Source organism: Microtus pennsylvanicus, chromosome 1 (genome assembly GCF_037038515.1).
Source record: "Microtus pennsylvanicus isolate mMicPen1 chromosome 1, mMicPen1.hap1, whole genome shotgun sequence".
NCBI lineage: Eukaryota > Metazoa > Chordata > Mammalia > Rodentia > Cricetidae > Microtus > Microtus pennsylvanicus.
This window is the reverse complement of record NC_134579.1, coordinates 151,043,011-151,057,312: the sequence shown is the minus strand read 5'-3', so window position 1 is coordinate 151,057,312 and position 14,302 is coordinate 151,043,011. Positions and strand designations below refer to the sequence as shown.

Here is a 14,302-nt window from a genome sequence, read left to right as displayed (position 1 = left end):
CCCTGGAGCTAGAGTTACAGACCACTGTGAACTGCCATGTGGATTCTGGGATTTGAACCTGGGTCCTGAGATCATTAGGGCTTTTGTTTGTTTGTTTTATGTTCATTGGTATTTTGCCTGCTACAGACAGTTGTGAGCTGTCATGTGGGCCCTGAAAATTGAACCCAGATCCCCTGGAAGAGCAGCCAGTGCTCTTAACTGCTGAACCATCTCTCCAGTCACTGAGTCACCATCATTGTTTTCTTCTTCTTCTTCTTCTTCTTCTTCTTCTTCTTCTTCTTCTTCTTCTTCTTCTTCTTCTTCTTCTTCTTCTTCTTCTTCTCTTCCTCCTCTTCCTCCTCCTCCTCCTCCTCCTCCTCCTCCTCCTCCTCCTCTTCCTCCTCCTTCTTCTCAGAACTAGGGTTTGAACCTAGGGCCTTGTGTATTCTAGCTTCTACCATTTAGCTATATCCTTAGTCTGCTATCTGATATTGTATGCGTGAATATATGAGGGTCTCATGTAGCCAGGACTGGCCTTACATTTGCTATGTGACCCAAGCTGGTCTCAGACTGAAGGACCACAATCCTTCTGCTTTAGCACCCAGGGTTACTGTTATGAGCCACTATATGTGGCTTTTTTCGACTGTTTATCTGTTTGTTTTTCTAAGACAAAACCACTTGTAGTAGCATAGACTGGCTTCACAATCATGTAGCCCAGGCTGGCCTTGAACTGAAGGTAATTTCCTGTCTTAACACCAAATGTTCTGGGATTCTATAAGTCACCACGCATGACCTTTTCTTTTTTTAAAATACACTTTTATTACATTTATTTATTTAGGTGGGGAGGGAATGTGTGTGGAAATGACAGGACAGTTTTCAGGACTGGGTTCTCTCTTTCCATCCTGTGAGTCTGAGGGATCTAACTAGGTCCTCAGGCTTGGAAGAAGCACCTTTACCATGAAACCATTTCTCCCTCCCTGGATCTAATTTCATTCATTTACTTGTGTAAATCAAGTCTTTCCCAACACAATTTATTGGAGATGCTGTCTTTTCTCCAATGTAAGCTTATGACACCTTTGTCAAAAATTAGATCTCCAGGGACAGTAAAACGCCCTGATCCAAAGAGCTGTGACTCTAGTCCTCTCCACCTTGTTTATCAAGGCAAGGGTTTCCACTTGAGCCTGGAGCTTGTGGATTTGAAGACTAGCTAGCCAGCTTGCTTGGAAATCCCGTCTTCACTTCCTGAGCCCTGGGATTTGCCCATATGGACACAGGTTCTATCTGTGGTCTTCATTCTTGCAGTGTGAATGCTCAGCCTCAGAATTGTTTCATGAGTTTGCAACTGTAGGAGCCAGGATAAGCTAAATATGAACAGATCACCCAAAGAAAGTTCTTTCCTTCCAACCATTGCCACCTGCCAGAGTAGGACTCAGCCGTTGAGAAGTCTCAGGAGTTTACCCTGAAGTTTACCTGGTTGCAGGAAGAACCACAAACTGAGATTACCTGAGCACCACCCAAGAACAGACCATCCATGGGGGCTGGAGAGATTGCTCAGAGGTTAAGAGCACTGACTGCTCTTCCAGAGGTCCTGAGTTCAATTCCCAGCAACCACATGGTGGCTCACAACCATTTGTAATGAGATCTGGTGCCCTCTTCTGGTCTGCAGCATATATGTAGGGAAAACGCTGTATACATAATAAATAAATCTTTAAAAAAAAAAAAAAAAAAGAACAGACCATCCAAAGGAAATGCCTAACATTCCAACCGTTTTAGATAGGATCACCTGCCAGCACACACACTCACCAGGACACCCCTAGACAAATGTCAGGCAATCAAGAGTCCTGAACCTCAGAAACCCCTCACCCCACCCCCACCTTTACTATTAAAAACCCAACTCTAACTGAGATCGGGGCTCTCCATTTATTTCAATACGATGGACGTGCAGAGGTACCGAGTTTGCAAACTTGCATAAAATAAAAGCTCTTTGCTTTTACATATGGGACTCGGTCTCCTTGTTGGCTTTTGGGGGACTTCGTGGATTTGGGCATAACAGGAACATTTGTGAGTGGCATTGAACTACATAGATCTCGGGACAGGTTGTGCTATAAAGTCTTCATGTGGATAAATGCTCCTTCACTCACCTGTTTCCACTGTCTGGTGGTGCTGTTTTGTGGGAGTGTACGACGGCCCGTCTGTCTGCTCTTCAAGAGATAGACATTGGGGGACAATTCAGGTTTTCGGTTGTTGTAGCAAGTATCCTCCCATTCATATCTTTGGAGCACGTGACCACTTCTCTAGGGTATTGATACCGATGTGAGAGCTGTACTTTGAAGAGCCCCACTCTTTTTGTTGTTGTTTTGTCTTTGGTTTTTCTGAGACAAGTTTTATCTGTGTAGTTCTGGTTGTCGCAGAACTTATTATTCTGGCCAAGCGGTGGTGGCGCACGCCTTTAATCCCAGCACTCAGGAGTCAGAGGCAGGCGGATCTCTGTGAGTTTGAAGCCAGCCTGGTCTACAATACAAGAGCTAGTTCCAGGACAGGCTCTAAAGTGACAGAGAAACCCTGTCTTGAAAAACAAAACAAAACAAAACAAAAGAACTTATTCTATAGATCAGGCTGGCCTCAAACTCAGATATTCATCTGCCTCTGACTCCTGAGCACTGGGGTTAAAGGTCAGCACCTCCACCTCGGGCAAGTTACACTTTTGTTGTTGTTTTGTTTTGTTTTTCTTTTTTTTAAATAACAACAGGTATGTATGTATGTATGTATTTATTTATTTATTAGGGTATACAATATTCTGTCTGTGTGTATGCCTGCAGGACAGAAGAAGGCACCAGACCTCATTACAGATGGTTGTGAGCCACCATGTGGTTGCTGGGAATTGAACTCAGGACCTTTGGAAGAGCAGTCAGTGCTCTTAACCACTGAGCCACCTCTCCAGCCCTTGTTTTGTTTTTCAAGACAGGGTTTCTCTGTGTAGCTTTGGAGCCTGTAGCCCACGGTGGCCTCCAACTCTGACTCTCGAGTGCTGGGATTAAAGGCACAATCACCACTGCCCGTCAAATTACACATTTTTAAGAGTTCTAAATGCAGCCAAGCAATAATGGCAGAGGCAAGTGGATCTTAGTGAGTTCGAGGTCAGCCTAGCCTATAAAGCGAGTTCCAGGACAACGAGGACTGTTATACAGAGAAATCCTGTATCAAAAAAAGCCAAAACAAAACACAAGCAAACAAAAAAGAGTTCCGAATGCAGCTGCCCTTCTTTGCTTCTCCCCTAGTTGTCCATTTGTTCTTAATGTGTTTTAGCCAAAGGGTCTCCCAGCCTCATTGTGTTGTCAAGTATAACCTTGAGGCCGGGCGATGGTGGCGCACGCCTTTAATCCCAGCACTCGGGAGGCAGAGGCAGGCGGATCTCTGTGAGTTCGAGACCAGCCTGGTCTACAGAGCTAGTTCCAGGACAGGCTCCAAAGCCACAGAGAAACCCTGTCTCGAAAAAAACCAAAAAAAAAGTATAACCTTGAACTCCTGATCTTCCCACTTTCACATGTTACAGTCTTAGTTTGGATTTCTAGCATTGTGAAGAGACACCATGGCCACGGTAACTCTTATAAAGGAAAGCATTTAATTGGGGCTGGCTTACAGTTTCAAAGGTTTATCATCATGGGAAGACATGACGCTGGCAGATAGGACGCTGAAGAAGGAGATGAGAGTTCTACATCTTGATCCTCAAGCGGCAGAAGGAGAAACTGTGTGTTGGTTGTAGCTTGAGCATATATGAAACCTCAGAACCCGCCCCTACAGTGATGGACTTTCTCCAAGAAGGCCACGCCTACTCCAACAAGGCCACACCTCCTAATAGTGTCACTATCTGTGGGCCAAGCATTCAAACGCGAGTCTAAGGGGACCATTTCTATTCAAAGCAGCAAAGTTACCATTGCAGTGATATAGATATACCACCATACCTGGCTCTTACTGTCCATCTCTCCTAAGCTCATAACCAGAGAAGTCACAGCAGGGGTCACCCTGTTAGGGACTGCTACAGGGCAATCTTCTGGCCTGATCCCCTCTGTCCGTACTAGATTTGGTCGATATGATGGCACCCAAGGAGAGGTGCTTAAGTTAGGAAGTATCTTCAAACCCAGGAGAGATAAGGTGGTGTAGGACGGACCCTCAGAAGCTTGGAAGTGTCCCAGCGTGGTACTCTCCGTTTAGTTTTGTTTTTGTTTTTCGAGACAGGGTTTCTTTGTGGCTGTGGAGCCTGTCCTGGAACTAGCTCTGTATAGACCAGGCTGGTCTCGAACTCACAGAGATCCGCCTGCCTCTGCCTCCCGAGTGCTGGGATTAAAGGCGTGCTCCACCACCACCCGGCCGAACCGTGAAGCTGAGAGGGGTCAAAGCACTTCCCCAAGGTCACAGAATCAGAATAGGGCAAAACCTTCAGCCTCGTTAAAAAACAAAACTCCTGCTGGGCAGAGTGGTGTACACCTTTAACTACAACACTTTGGAGCAGAAGCAGGAGGATCTCTGGAAGGTCAAGGTCAGCCTGGTCTACACAGTGAGTTCCAGGACAACCAGAACTGCGTACTGTCTCTAACAAGAAGTACTATATCTTAATTAGTTTATTTTGTGTGTATGTGCATGTGTGAGGATGCACAGGCCCCCACATGCACATGGAGGTCAGAGGACAACCTGTGGGAGTCTCTGCTTTCTTTCCATGGACCCTGGCTGTCAGGACTGGGGGCCTTTACCCGCTGACCATCTCACGGTCCCAGCCTCACTTCAGTCGGTTGTTCCTTCAGCCTGCATTAATGAATCGTTCTGTGCCATAGGCGTTGTTCTAACCCACCAAAAAGATAACTCATGGAGAACAAAGACTGCCTGCTGCATGGAACTTATTTGTTTGGACGTAATTATAATACGCTAATTATATTTGCAGGATTGAAGAGGTGGGTGATCCTAATTACAGGGATTTCCCCACGGGAGCGCCCCATGAGTCAGAGCTTGTCTCCAAAATCTCAACTTCTCAGCGTCCCTTCTTTCCGATCTGTTCATAGGTAGGGCAAGGAAACTTTACAGAGTGCTTATATAGGTACAATTTCCAAAACGATAAGGAATATTGAGAGAGAGAGAGGGAGAGAGAGAGAGAGAGAGAGAGAGAGAGAGAGAGAGAGAGAGAGAGAGAGAGAGAGAGAGAGAGAGAGAGAGAGAGAGAGAGAGAGGCCTTCTTGTCAAACAGGGCTGGCAATGAAGTTTTGTTGCCATGGCAACCAATGGTCTCCCGGGGCCGAGGGCAGTGGTGGCGCGCGCGCAGTAACCTCTTTCCTTCCTAGTTAGCTATGAGATTTTGCCCCCCTGAAGCTGAAAGAAAGAGAATAGCACTCGGGACTCTACGGTGATGGACGGAGGCCTTAGCTAATGGAAGCATAGGCTTTCCCAAAATCAACCAATAATATACGAAGTTTGGATCTGGCAGATCCCGCCCTCCTTCTACTTGGACCTGCATAACCTGACCCAGACAAGAGTTTCGCTCGGAGCGACGGCGCTTTAAGCCAATGAAAGCATTGATTTGGGGCCGTGCAGGAGGAGGGGGCGGGACATATCGCTATGGCAAAACCTGAAGGACAGTGACGCGAGCCATTAGTTGTAGTCCGCGAGGTTTATTGACAGCGCGGGCGTGGCGGGGTTTTGTCGGGGCACCGGCTGGGGCCAGAAGAGGCGGGAAAAAAGGGAGAAATGAGAGCCAGCCAATAAGAGCCACGCGGGTTTCATAGCAACGGAGGAGTGACGGCGAACTGGGCCAATAGAAGGATGCGCCGGCCGTCAACTCGGCCGAGGGGCGGCGCGGCGGCAGTGTCTGACGAGAGCCGGACCAGGCTGTGGGAGGTGGTGGCGGCGGCAGCGCGGGCGCCTGAGGAGGAGGAGGAGAAGCGGGTGAGGGGCGGCGCGGCGCCCGACCTCTGAGCCCCCTCTCGGCCCCCGCCCCGCGTCGCCCGGCCTCCCAGTCACCCCCTGACCCGGCTGTCCCCGGGCTCGTCCTCGAGCCTTGCCGCCCAAGTCTCCAGTCCCGCGGGTCCTCGCGCTCCTCACTCGTAGCCTTCCCTGCACCCTCGCAGCCCATGCAGACTCCTCTCTCACTCCCAGGTCTTTCCTTGCCCTTTAGGGGCGGCTCTCTGCACCACCAGGGCCTGTCCCTGACACCTTTTCCCTGCACCGTAACCTCCCGTGTCACTCTCAGGGCACTTCCTGACTCCTGTCTCACTGTCGTGGCCTCTGAGGCCCTCGCCTCGACTCTTACTGCTTCCCCACCCCCTTCTACAACCTTCCCAGGCTTTACTGCGCTTCCTCAGTTCCCTCCTCGAGCCCCTAGTGCCTCTTATGTTCTCGTCACTTCAGATCCCCAGGACTTCCCCTCAAACCCTACTTGGGACCGCTAGGCCCTTCCTTAGACCCTAAGTCTACCTACCCTTTGGATTTCGTGGGCTCCTCCCTTGCACCCGTAGGTGCCGCCCTCCCTCTCCGCGTCCTTTTGACTTCCCTCCATGTTTGCAGCCTTTCTCTTCCTTCACATCCTACCCCCTGTACCTGGCTTTATTTGTCTTTTCCCATAAGCTCCTCCCCAGCTTCCAGGCTTTTTCTTAGCACCCTCTTCATTTAACCCAGACTTATTGTTTTGTTTTGTTTTCCAGATCTTTCTCCCAGTTCTTGTAGCTTCTCTTCGTGTCTCAGCCACTCTTCCTCCTTTCTTGTTCTCACATTGCTCTTTCCCAAGGTGCAGATCTGCCAGACACCATGATGAGGGCAGTGGGTAAACTGTCCCTCCGTTTCGCTTGATTTGGTTTTTTGAATCTAATTTTTCCCCCTTTGCTCTCTCTTCCTTCCCTTTGTTTTGACTTGTTTCTGCTCTTCATTCCTTCCTTCTTACTATGTTGTTGTTCCCTTGAGGGCCTCCCCTTTGCTGGAATTCTCAGGGAGCAGGTACTTGATCCCCACCCCCGCCCCCCCTTCCCCTCCAGGGTGCCTGGGTCCCACCCACAGCCATTTGACCACTCCCTGAGTAGGGTGACCTTGGAGGGCGGTGGTGAAGACTGACCCAGCCTAGCGAGGGTCAGCAAAGGCAGGCTAGAAGCTAAGAAACATTGAGTTCGTTTTCACCTTCTCCCTTGATGAGGCCCAGCTATCCCAACTCCCTCCTGCCATGCCAAGGCTTTGAAGTTATCTCAGATTGCCAATTAATCTACCGTCCCTGGGCACACGGGGACTTGTTTCCTACCTGTGCGTTTGGCGAGGTGGTTTGTGTGTGTGTGCTGACATCCATGAAAGCGCACGTGTCCTGAGGAGGTTGTGTGTGGGACTGGGGGACCGGCGTCTGTTTTGCAGGGAGGGGAGGGGAGTGCTTAATGCACTAGAGACAGTGTTTTTCCTGGGGTTTCCTCACTGTCCGAAGTAGCTGTTGGGTGTCATTCTTGCATAGAGGCCTGTGAAGTTAGTTTTGCTCCCCACCCACCCCATGCTCTCCTACAGATAAGCAGGCTGTGGGACCCACAGACAGCTTCTGAGTGGCACAGAGCACATCCCTGTGCCCCGCTGGTGCCAGAAGCAGCATGATCTTCAGAGCGCCATGGGGCCTGACAGAGTGACAGCCCGAGAACTGTGCGAGAACGATGACCTGGCCACCAGCCTTGTTCTTGACCCCTACCTCGGCTTCCGCACCCATAAGATGAATGTCAGGTGAGAGGTTCCTGGGGGTAATGGCAGGCCTGGACCTTTTCTCTTGTATTTTTATAACTCTCAGCCTGACCTCCCTGAAGCTTTAGGTGGGGGTCAGGGTTCTGGAAGTCCCTGGAACTCAGGCATATCCTTTCTCCCAGCCCTGTGCCCACTCTGCGACGACAGCACTACCTTCGCTCAGCACTGGAAGCTTTCCTAAGACAGCGGGACCTGGAGGCTGCATACCGGGCCCTGACAGTGGGAGGCTGGATGGCCCACTACTTCCAGAACCGGGCCCCTCGGCAGGAGGCTGCCCTCAAGACCCACGTGAGGGAGCCCATGCCCTGCTCTGACCTGCACTGTGCTCCCCATTTAGCCGGCAGATTCTGGAGCTCTTAGGAGAGCAGCCCCCAGGTCCCAGCTGCCTTGCCCCTGAAGACACCCTGCAAGGCTCAGAATCCTAGAAGAAAATAATTGGGGGCTGGTGAGCTTTGAGAGTCCAACCTCCTCTTCCTTTAACAGATGAGGACATCTAGACCCAGAGAGGATCTAGGCCATACAGTCAATGACAAAGTAGACCTGGTCCAAGAGAAAGGGGCCCCTTATGGTTGACCCTCCTCACTATCCCACTCTCCCCTACTCTCCTCTCAGATTTTTTGCTACCTCCGCGCCTTCTTGCCTGAGAGTGGCTTCACCATTCTGCCCTGCACCCGCTACTCCATGGAGACCAATGGGGCCAAGATCGTGTCTACCCGTGCTTGGTAAGGGAGCTGCTGGGAGGTAGGACCCCGAGGAGGTGGGGCTAATGAGACCTGAGGACCTGGTGGATGTGAGAGGATGGAGAATGCAGTGGCTCGCCTGCCCCTTGGGGCCCCTGCTCCCTGGGGGATTCTGCATGAGAGGTCCTCAACCCCAGTAAGGATTGGGAGGCCTTGCTCAGAGCCATACAGCGTGGACTCTCGTCAGGAAGAAGAACGAGAAACTGGAGCTGCTGGTAGGCTGCATTGCAGAGCTGCGTGAAGAGGATGAGAACCTGCTTAGGGCCGGAGAGAACGACTTCAGCATCATGTACTCCACCCGGAAAAGGAGTGCCCAGTTGTGGCTAGGCCCAGCTGCCTTTATCAACCATGGTGAGGGCAAGGCTGGGGGAAGCTGCTGCAGGGCAGGCACGTGGATGAGACAAGGGAAAGGGGCTGCCTTCCCTTGCTCACTCTCTTCTCTCTCTTCTCTCATGTCCATCCAACTGCGACAGACTGCAAACCCAACTGCAAGGTGAGCCCTGCAGAGTGTGAGAGGAGTGGGCATGTGGAGAATGAAGGTGCAAGGTGCAGGAGAGGTGGTTTTGGACTCTCCTGATAAAGCCGTGTCCATCCCTTGTAGTTGGTGGGAGCCCCTGGAGTGGGCATCATGGGAAGGCATGTGTCCCCAAGGGTGTCAGAGGGAGAAGAAGAGGCGACAGTGTATTTGCACTGTTGTTACCAGAGCCTGGGTTACTGACTAAAATGGGGCCTAAGGTGTGATGGGGAGACAAACTAGCAGGTGGCTAATCTCACCTGGGCAGCATTGATGGCAGGGGAGGGGAGAATCTCACCTGGGCAGCATTGATGGCAGGGGAGGGGAGAATCTCACCTGGGCAGCATTGATGGCAGGGGAGGGGAGAATCTCACCTGGGCAGCATGGATGGTAGGGGAGGGGAGAATCTCACCTGGGCAGCATTGATGGCAGGGGAGGGGAGAAGCCGAGAAAATCCGGGAGGCCGAGCACCTCTGCTAAGAAACTGGGTAGAAGGGCAGAGTAAGGGAGGAGGAGATAACATGCCGGAACATGTCCTGTCATCCCAGTGTCTTGGGAGACTGAGGCAGGAAATTCTAAATTCTAGGCCAATCTGGGCAACTTCAGTGAAACTACATTTCAAAAAGGCCAGAGATATAGTTCAGGGTGGAGTGCAAGACCACAGAAAGATGCCTGGCGGTGGTGGCGCACGCCTTTAATCCCAGCACTCGGGAGGCAGAGGCAGGCAGATCTCTGTGAGTTCGAGACCAGCCTGGTCTACAGAGCTAGTTCCAGGACAGGCTCCAAAGCTACAGAGAAACCCTGTCTCAAAAAACAAAACAAAACAAAACAACAACAACAACAAAAAAGACCACAGAAAGAACAAGCCGAGCTAGGGGTGCAGCTCAGGGTGGAGTGATTGTGTAGCATATGAGTGCTCTCAGTTCAAACCATGGGACCAACAGGAGCAAGAGCAGAGGTTTAGTTAGACACTCTGACTTGTACCTGTGAAATCAGTGTTTGGGAGATAGAGGCAGGAGGATTGCTGCAAGTTGGAAGCCATCTTGGTCTACATAGTGAGTTTCAGGTCACTTAGGATGATATAATAATAAGATCCTGTCTTCAAAAAAAAACTAAAAAGAAACCAAGTAATAATAAGGTAAGGGGCATCCTGTTGGGCACAGACCTCTGGCCCACTGTGGGAGCCTCCAGGGCATAAATAAGTAAGGGCCAAAGCTCAGTTCCTGACTCGGAACTGGGACAAGTTATGGCTGTCCTGCCTGGCCTCAAGTTTCTCCTGTCAACACCCCTAAGACAGCTGTTCTGTATTCCAGAGGCTCTCGGGGTAATGACACACAGCCTTCACCAGGCCAGAAAGCCAAGGGCAGCATGCACACTATCAACAGCTTGCTTAGTGATCCAGAACCAGCAGGCTTTGGAGGACCAGAGTTTTTCTAATGTTGAAAGAAACTAGGGGCACAAGTGGGCAAGATATTTCACATCATATGGAAGGGGCCATGAGGCACAGATGTTGACAGCCAGTGCCCAAAGATGGTAACAGCCAGACCAGTGAGCTTAGTTGACTCTTCTAGCTGCAGAGTGGGAGATTGGTTTCTAGATGGCTATGGCAGCAGTTTGCAGGATGCTTAGTGGGAAGGAAAGAGGTGTATAGAGTGAGGGTGGCCATGAGGAGATTGGCAGGTGATGGGCCTTGAGGTGATGAAGGACCAGCTGAAAGGAGGACAAGGGTACTGGAGGTGGCACACCCAGAAGGCACTGGCCATTTGGCCTGGAGGCCATGAGCCAAGGAGGCGTCTTTGGGTGTCAGGTTTAAGTGGTTGGCTGGCTAGATCGCTAGGATGACCATGTCTGCTCGCAGATAGGGAGTGCAGAGACAGATGCAGATACGGGAGGGAGACAAGAATGAGGAGCCTGTAGGGTAGGTAACCTTGGGGTGAGTGATCCCAGAGGCAGAGCTGGAAGACATGGGAATTGGGCTACAGAGTGGATAGAAGCCTTGGGAGAAGGGAGGTGGCCACAGAGAGAGAGTGGCAAGGAAGTAAGTGAATCTTGAGGGGCTGTGAGATGAGCTAGGTCTGAGGTGTGAGCTTGGCGCTGACCCCAAGTGCAGGGGAAGAACACGAGAAGTGGTCCCTGCTGGCACTGCATACTGCTGGGAGGCCATTGGTTTGCAGGGAAAGGTAGACACAAGGCAGACTTTTTGTTGTTGTTGTTTTTATTGAGCTATCCATTTTTCTCTGCTTCCCTCCCTTTCTACCCTCTTCCATGACCCCAATTTACTCAGGAGATCTTGTCTTTTTCTCCTTTCTCTGTAGATCCATGTGTGTATCTCTTAGGGTCCAGAAGGCAAACTCTTAAGGGGCCATGCAGAGGACAGGCTCTAGCCAGGGCTGCTGCCAATAAATGATGTGGTGGGGCAGGAGTTTCTCAGCTGTGGCCTGCCAAAGCCATTACAGAACCCTTAGACCAGGGTGCCTGCCAGGTTGAAAAGTTGGACAGCTCCCGCCCTGTGACCCAGGCCGGGGTACTGAGTGGGTATGGCCTCAGTTTGTGCCCTCAGATGGGAATACTGCCTGTGTGAAGGTGCTCCGGGACATTGAGCCAGGGGACGAAGTGACATGCTTCTATGGTGAGGGCTTCTTCGGTGAGAAGAATGAGCACTGTGAATGCTACACCTGTGAGAGGTAGGCGTGCCTGAGCGTGGGTGGAGTGTGCCAGCCTACCGTGGGAGGTCGAGGGTCCTGGGACTGGGAAACATCCTCAGGATTCACTCGAAAATGAAGATTCCAACGCAGCATCTCCCTTTGCCCTTTTCTTTTCCCACAGGAAAGGTGAGGGAGCTTTCAGACTTCAGCCCAGGGAACTGGAGCTGCGGTCACAACCCCTGGACAAGTATCAACTCCGAGAGACAAAGCGGCGTCTGCAGCAGGGCCTGGACAACAGCCAGCAGAGCCTTCTGGGCCTGCGGGCCTGCTCCCACCTGTCCCCACTGCGTCGTGACCCATTCTGTGGTGAGCACACCCCTGTTCTCTAGCCTTTTGGTCACTGCTTTTCTGAACTGCTCAGGCCCTGCTCACCGGCTTCCCCCTTTATTTCTCTCTTCCCTGACCACCACAGCTGCCTGCCAGCCCCCATGCCTGCTGCCTGCTAGCCCCCACTTGGACTACTTGCCCCTCTGGCTCCAGTGGATGCCTCAGCCCCAGCCCAGAGTTCGCCCCCGGAAGCGTCGCCGTCCCAGGATCCGCCCGACCTCATTGTCCCCTGTCCTCCGTGCTGCCTATGTTTCCCTACACCGATGGGGAGGCTGTGGTCCCCACTGTCAACTACGGGGTGAGGCCACAGTGGCCCTGCGCCTGCTCCCCAAGACCCGCTGGACCCCACAACAGGACTGGTACTGGGCCCGGCGCTATGGGCTGCCTTCTGTGGTGCGTGTGGACCTTACCCGCCTAGCCCCAGCCCTACCAGCTGCTCCTGCTCCTACTGGGAGCCCAGCCCCCATCCCCACCCCTGACCTTGTCCCTAAACAGGCCCTTGCCTTTGCTCCTTTCTGCCCACCTAAGCGCCTCCGGCTGGTGGTCAGTCATGGTTCCATTGATCTGGACATCAACAGTGGTGAGCCATGATGGACTGCCTGCAGGGAGCCCAGACTAGAGTATAGTCTCTGTCTTGGACCGCTCCAGAAGGGAAGGAAGAAGATGACCCTTGACCCAGGTCTGATCCTGGGAGTGTGTTTTTTAGGATATACCTAGGGAGTTGATCCTCATTGCTCTATGATTGCTGACCCCTGAGCCAACCCCACTCAAGCAAGGGAGCCCTGGCCATTTGATGTCCCCCTCCCCATCCCTGTCCCTACCGCAGGACTTCAGGAGCCATCCCCCTCCCCTCAGCCTCTTCCTCCCCAGGGAGCAAAGCCATAAGGGGTAGGGGCCACTCCATGGCGACTCTCTAGAAGCTCAGGCCTCAGGAGGTGCAACTGACTTGGGGGTTTGCCCTCCCAAACTGCCCCCACAGTAGGGAGTAGGTTGGCTCTCAGTTCTGCAGTTGTTGGAGGCAGGGGCAGTCAGATGGGGTGGGTGGTACCCAGGGGCACATCCTTGGCCCTGCCCCATGGGTCTCAGGGAGGCCAGGTGTGACCTCATCTTTATCACGGTGCTATCCCTGGTGCTACTGGGGTGTAGGGGAGGCTCCCTCTCTTCCCCACACCAGAATGGGGTATGATGGGGGATTGGAAGAACTTGAACTTTTTATTAAAACCTTCTAAGCCCTTAGGAGTTTTTGTGTTTTAGGGGGATGTCAAGTGGGAGGGTGAGATCTCAGCCTCACTGGGGAGATGAGGTGGCATTCTTTGACACTGATGGCTACCCTGAAAAGCCTTAAGAAGGGAGGGGCAGTGGGTTCTGGGGGCTGCGATACTAAGGTAAAGCCCTGGGACCACAAAAAAAAAAAAACATGCTTAGAGGAAATGACCAGGAGTGTTCTCTGTTGTGGTAAAGTGAGGCGATAGATAAATGGGTGGCTGATGACAGGGAAGCAGAGTGACTTGCCTGAGGCCATGTGAAGACTTGTCCTTTCACTTCTCAGTCAGGTGCCCTTACCTCTAGTGTAGGTCCTAGTGTGGTGGCATCCCATTAATCCCAGCACTCAAGATGCAGAGGCAGGTTGATGTCTGTGAGTTCAAGGCTAAGCTGGTCTACACAGGGAGTACCAGGCCAGCCAAGGCCTTGTAGACTCTGTTTAAAGAAAAAAATCTTTGAGGGCAGGGAGTTGGTGAGCCTGTGCAAAATCTGGTTCTGGGGAGATTACATAGCTCGGGCCCAGAAACCCAGGAAGTCTCATGTAGCCCAGTTGGCCTCAAATTCCCTGTTGTACTCGAGAAGTTAAAAAAGAAGCAGAGCTTCAGGGTGTAGCTCAATGGTAGAGGGCTTGCTTGGTAAATACCAAATTTAATCCTCTGTGCCAGAAAAGAAATAACCAAGAAATAGAGAGCCAGTGTGGAAACTGGTGCTGCCTCTGTGGAACTGTCCCTGCTTCTCCCCTTGAACCTTGGAGGTTGATCAGATGACCCCAGAAGCCATAGGATCTGGTTGGGAGAGCCAGTGTCTGCAAATGGAGGGGCCCTTGAGGAGCTGTAGAACAAAGCCTGAGAGCAGAGATGTCCTGACCTCTGACCGCAGTCCCAGGAAGGAACTACAGAGTGAGACAAAGAGCTGAGTGTAGCCCTGGGATCTTGGGAATTTACCCCAGTGGATGGGCGTGGATGTAGGTGTAGAGAGAGCTAGAGGAAAGGTGTGCTCTGGATACCTTAAGGTGGCGCACACCTTTA

General features: G+C 51.8%; 2 protein-coding genes across 4 annotated transcripts in view; both read left to right on the top strand.

Annotated features, from left to right (window-relative positions):
• Positions 1-14,302, top strand: part of Rpl28 (ribosomal protein L28) — a 74,020-nt gene that overhangs the window by 20,125 nt on the left and 39,593 nt on the right. The window lies entirely within an intron of this gene.
• Kmt5c (lysine methyltransferase 5C) lies at positions 5,804-13,246 on the top strand. 3 transcript variants are annotated; one of them, XM_075941808.1, is made up of 9 exons: positions 5,804-5,910; positions 7,501-7,707; positions 7,848-8,013; positions 8,338-8,447; positions 8,653-8,816; positions 8,939-8,958; positions 11,527-11,663; positions 11,806-11,990; positions 12,097-13,246. In XM_075941808.1, exons 2-9 carry the CDS (start codon positions 7,598-7,600, stop codon positions 12,600-12,602), a joined length of 1,398 nt encoding a protein of 465 aa, XP_075797923.1. In that variant the 5' UTR covers positions 5,804-5,910; positions 7,501-7,597; the 3' UTR covers positions 12,603-13,246. The 3 variants fall into 3 exon arrangements, with proteins under 3 accessions (XP_075797923.1, XP_075797929.1, XP_075797935.1); XM_075941814.1 differs by lacking the exon at positions 7,848-8,013 and having other exon boundaries at positions 5,834-5,910; positions 12,097-13,245; XM_075941820.1 differs by lacking the exons at positions 5,804-5,910; positions 7,501-7,707; positions 7,848-8,013 and adding an exon at positions 8,040-8,170 and having other exon boundaries at positions 12,097-13,239.

What these genes read in the sequence shown, in the direction of transcription:
- Kmt5c (XM_075941808.1), top strand. Translation starts at nt 7,598, where the DNA reads ATGGGGCCTGACAGAGTGACAGCCCGAGAACTGTGCGAGAACGATGAC. An exon ending in GAATGCTACACCTGTGAGAG is followed by an intron (nt 11,664 to 11,805) that starts GTAGGCGTGCCT and finishes CTTTTCCCACAG; the next exon opens with GAAAGGTGAGGGAGCTTTCA. An exon ending in GCGTCGTGACCCATTCTGTG is followed by an intron (nt 11,991 to 12,096) that starts GTGAGCACACCC and finishes TGACCACCACAG; the next exon opens with CTGCCTGCCAGCCCCCATGC.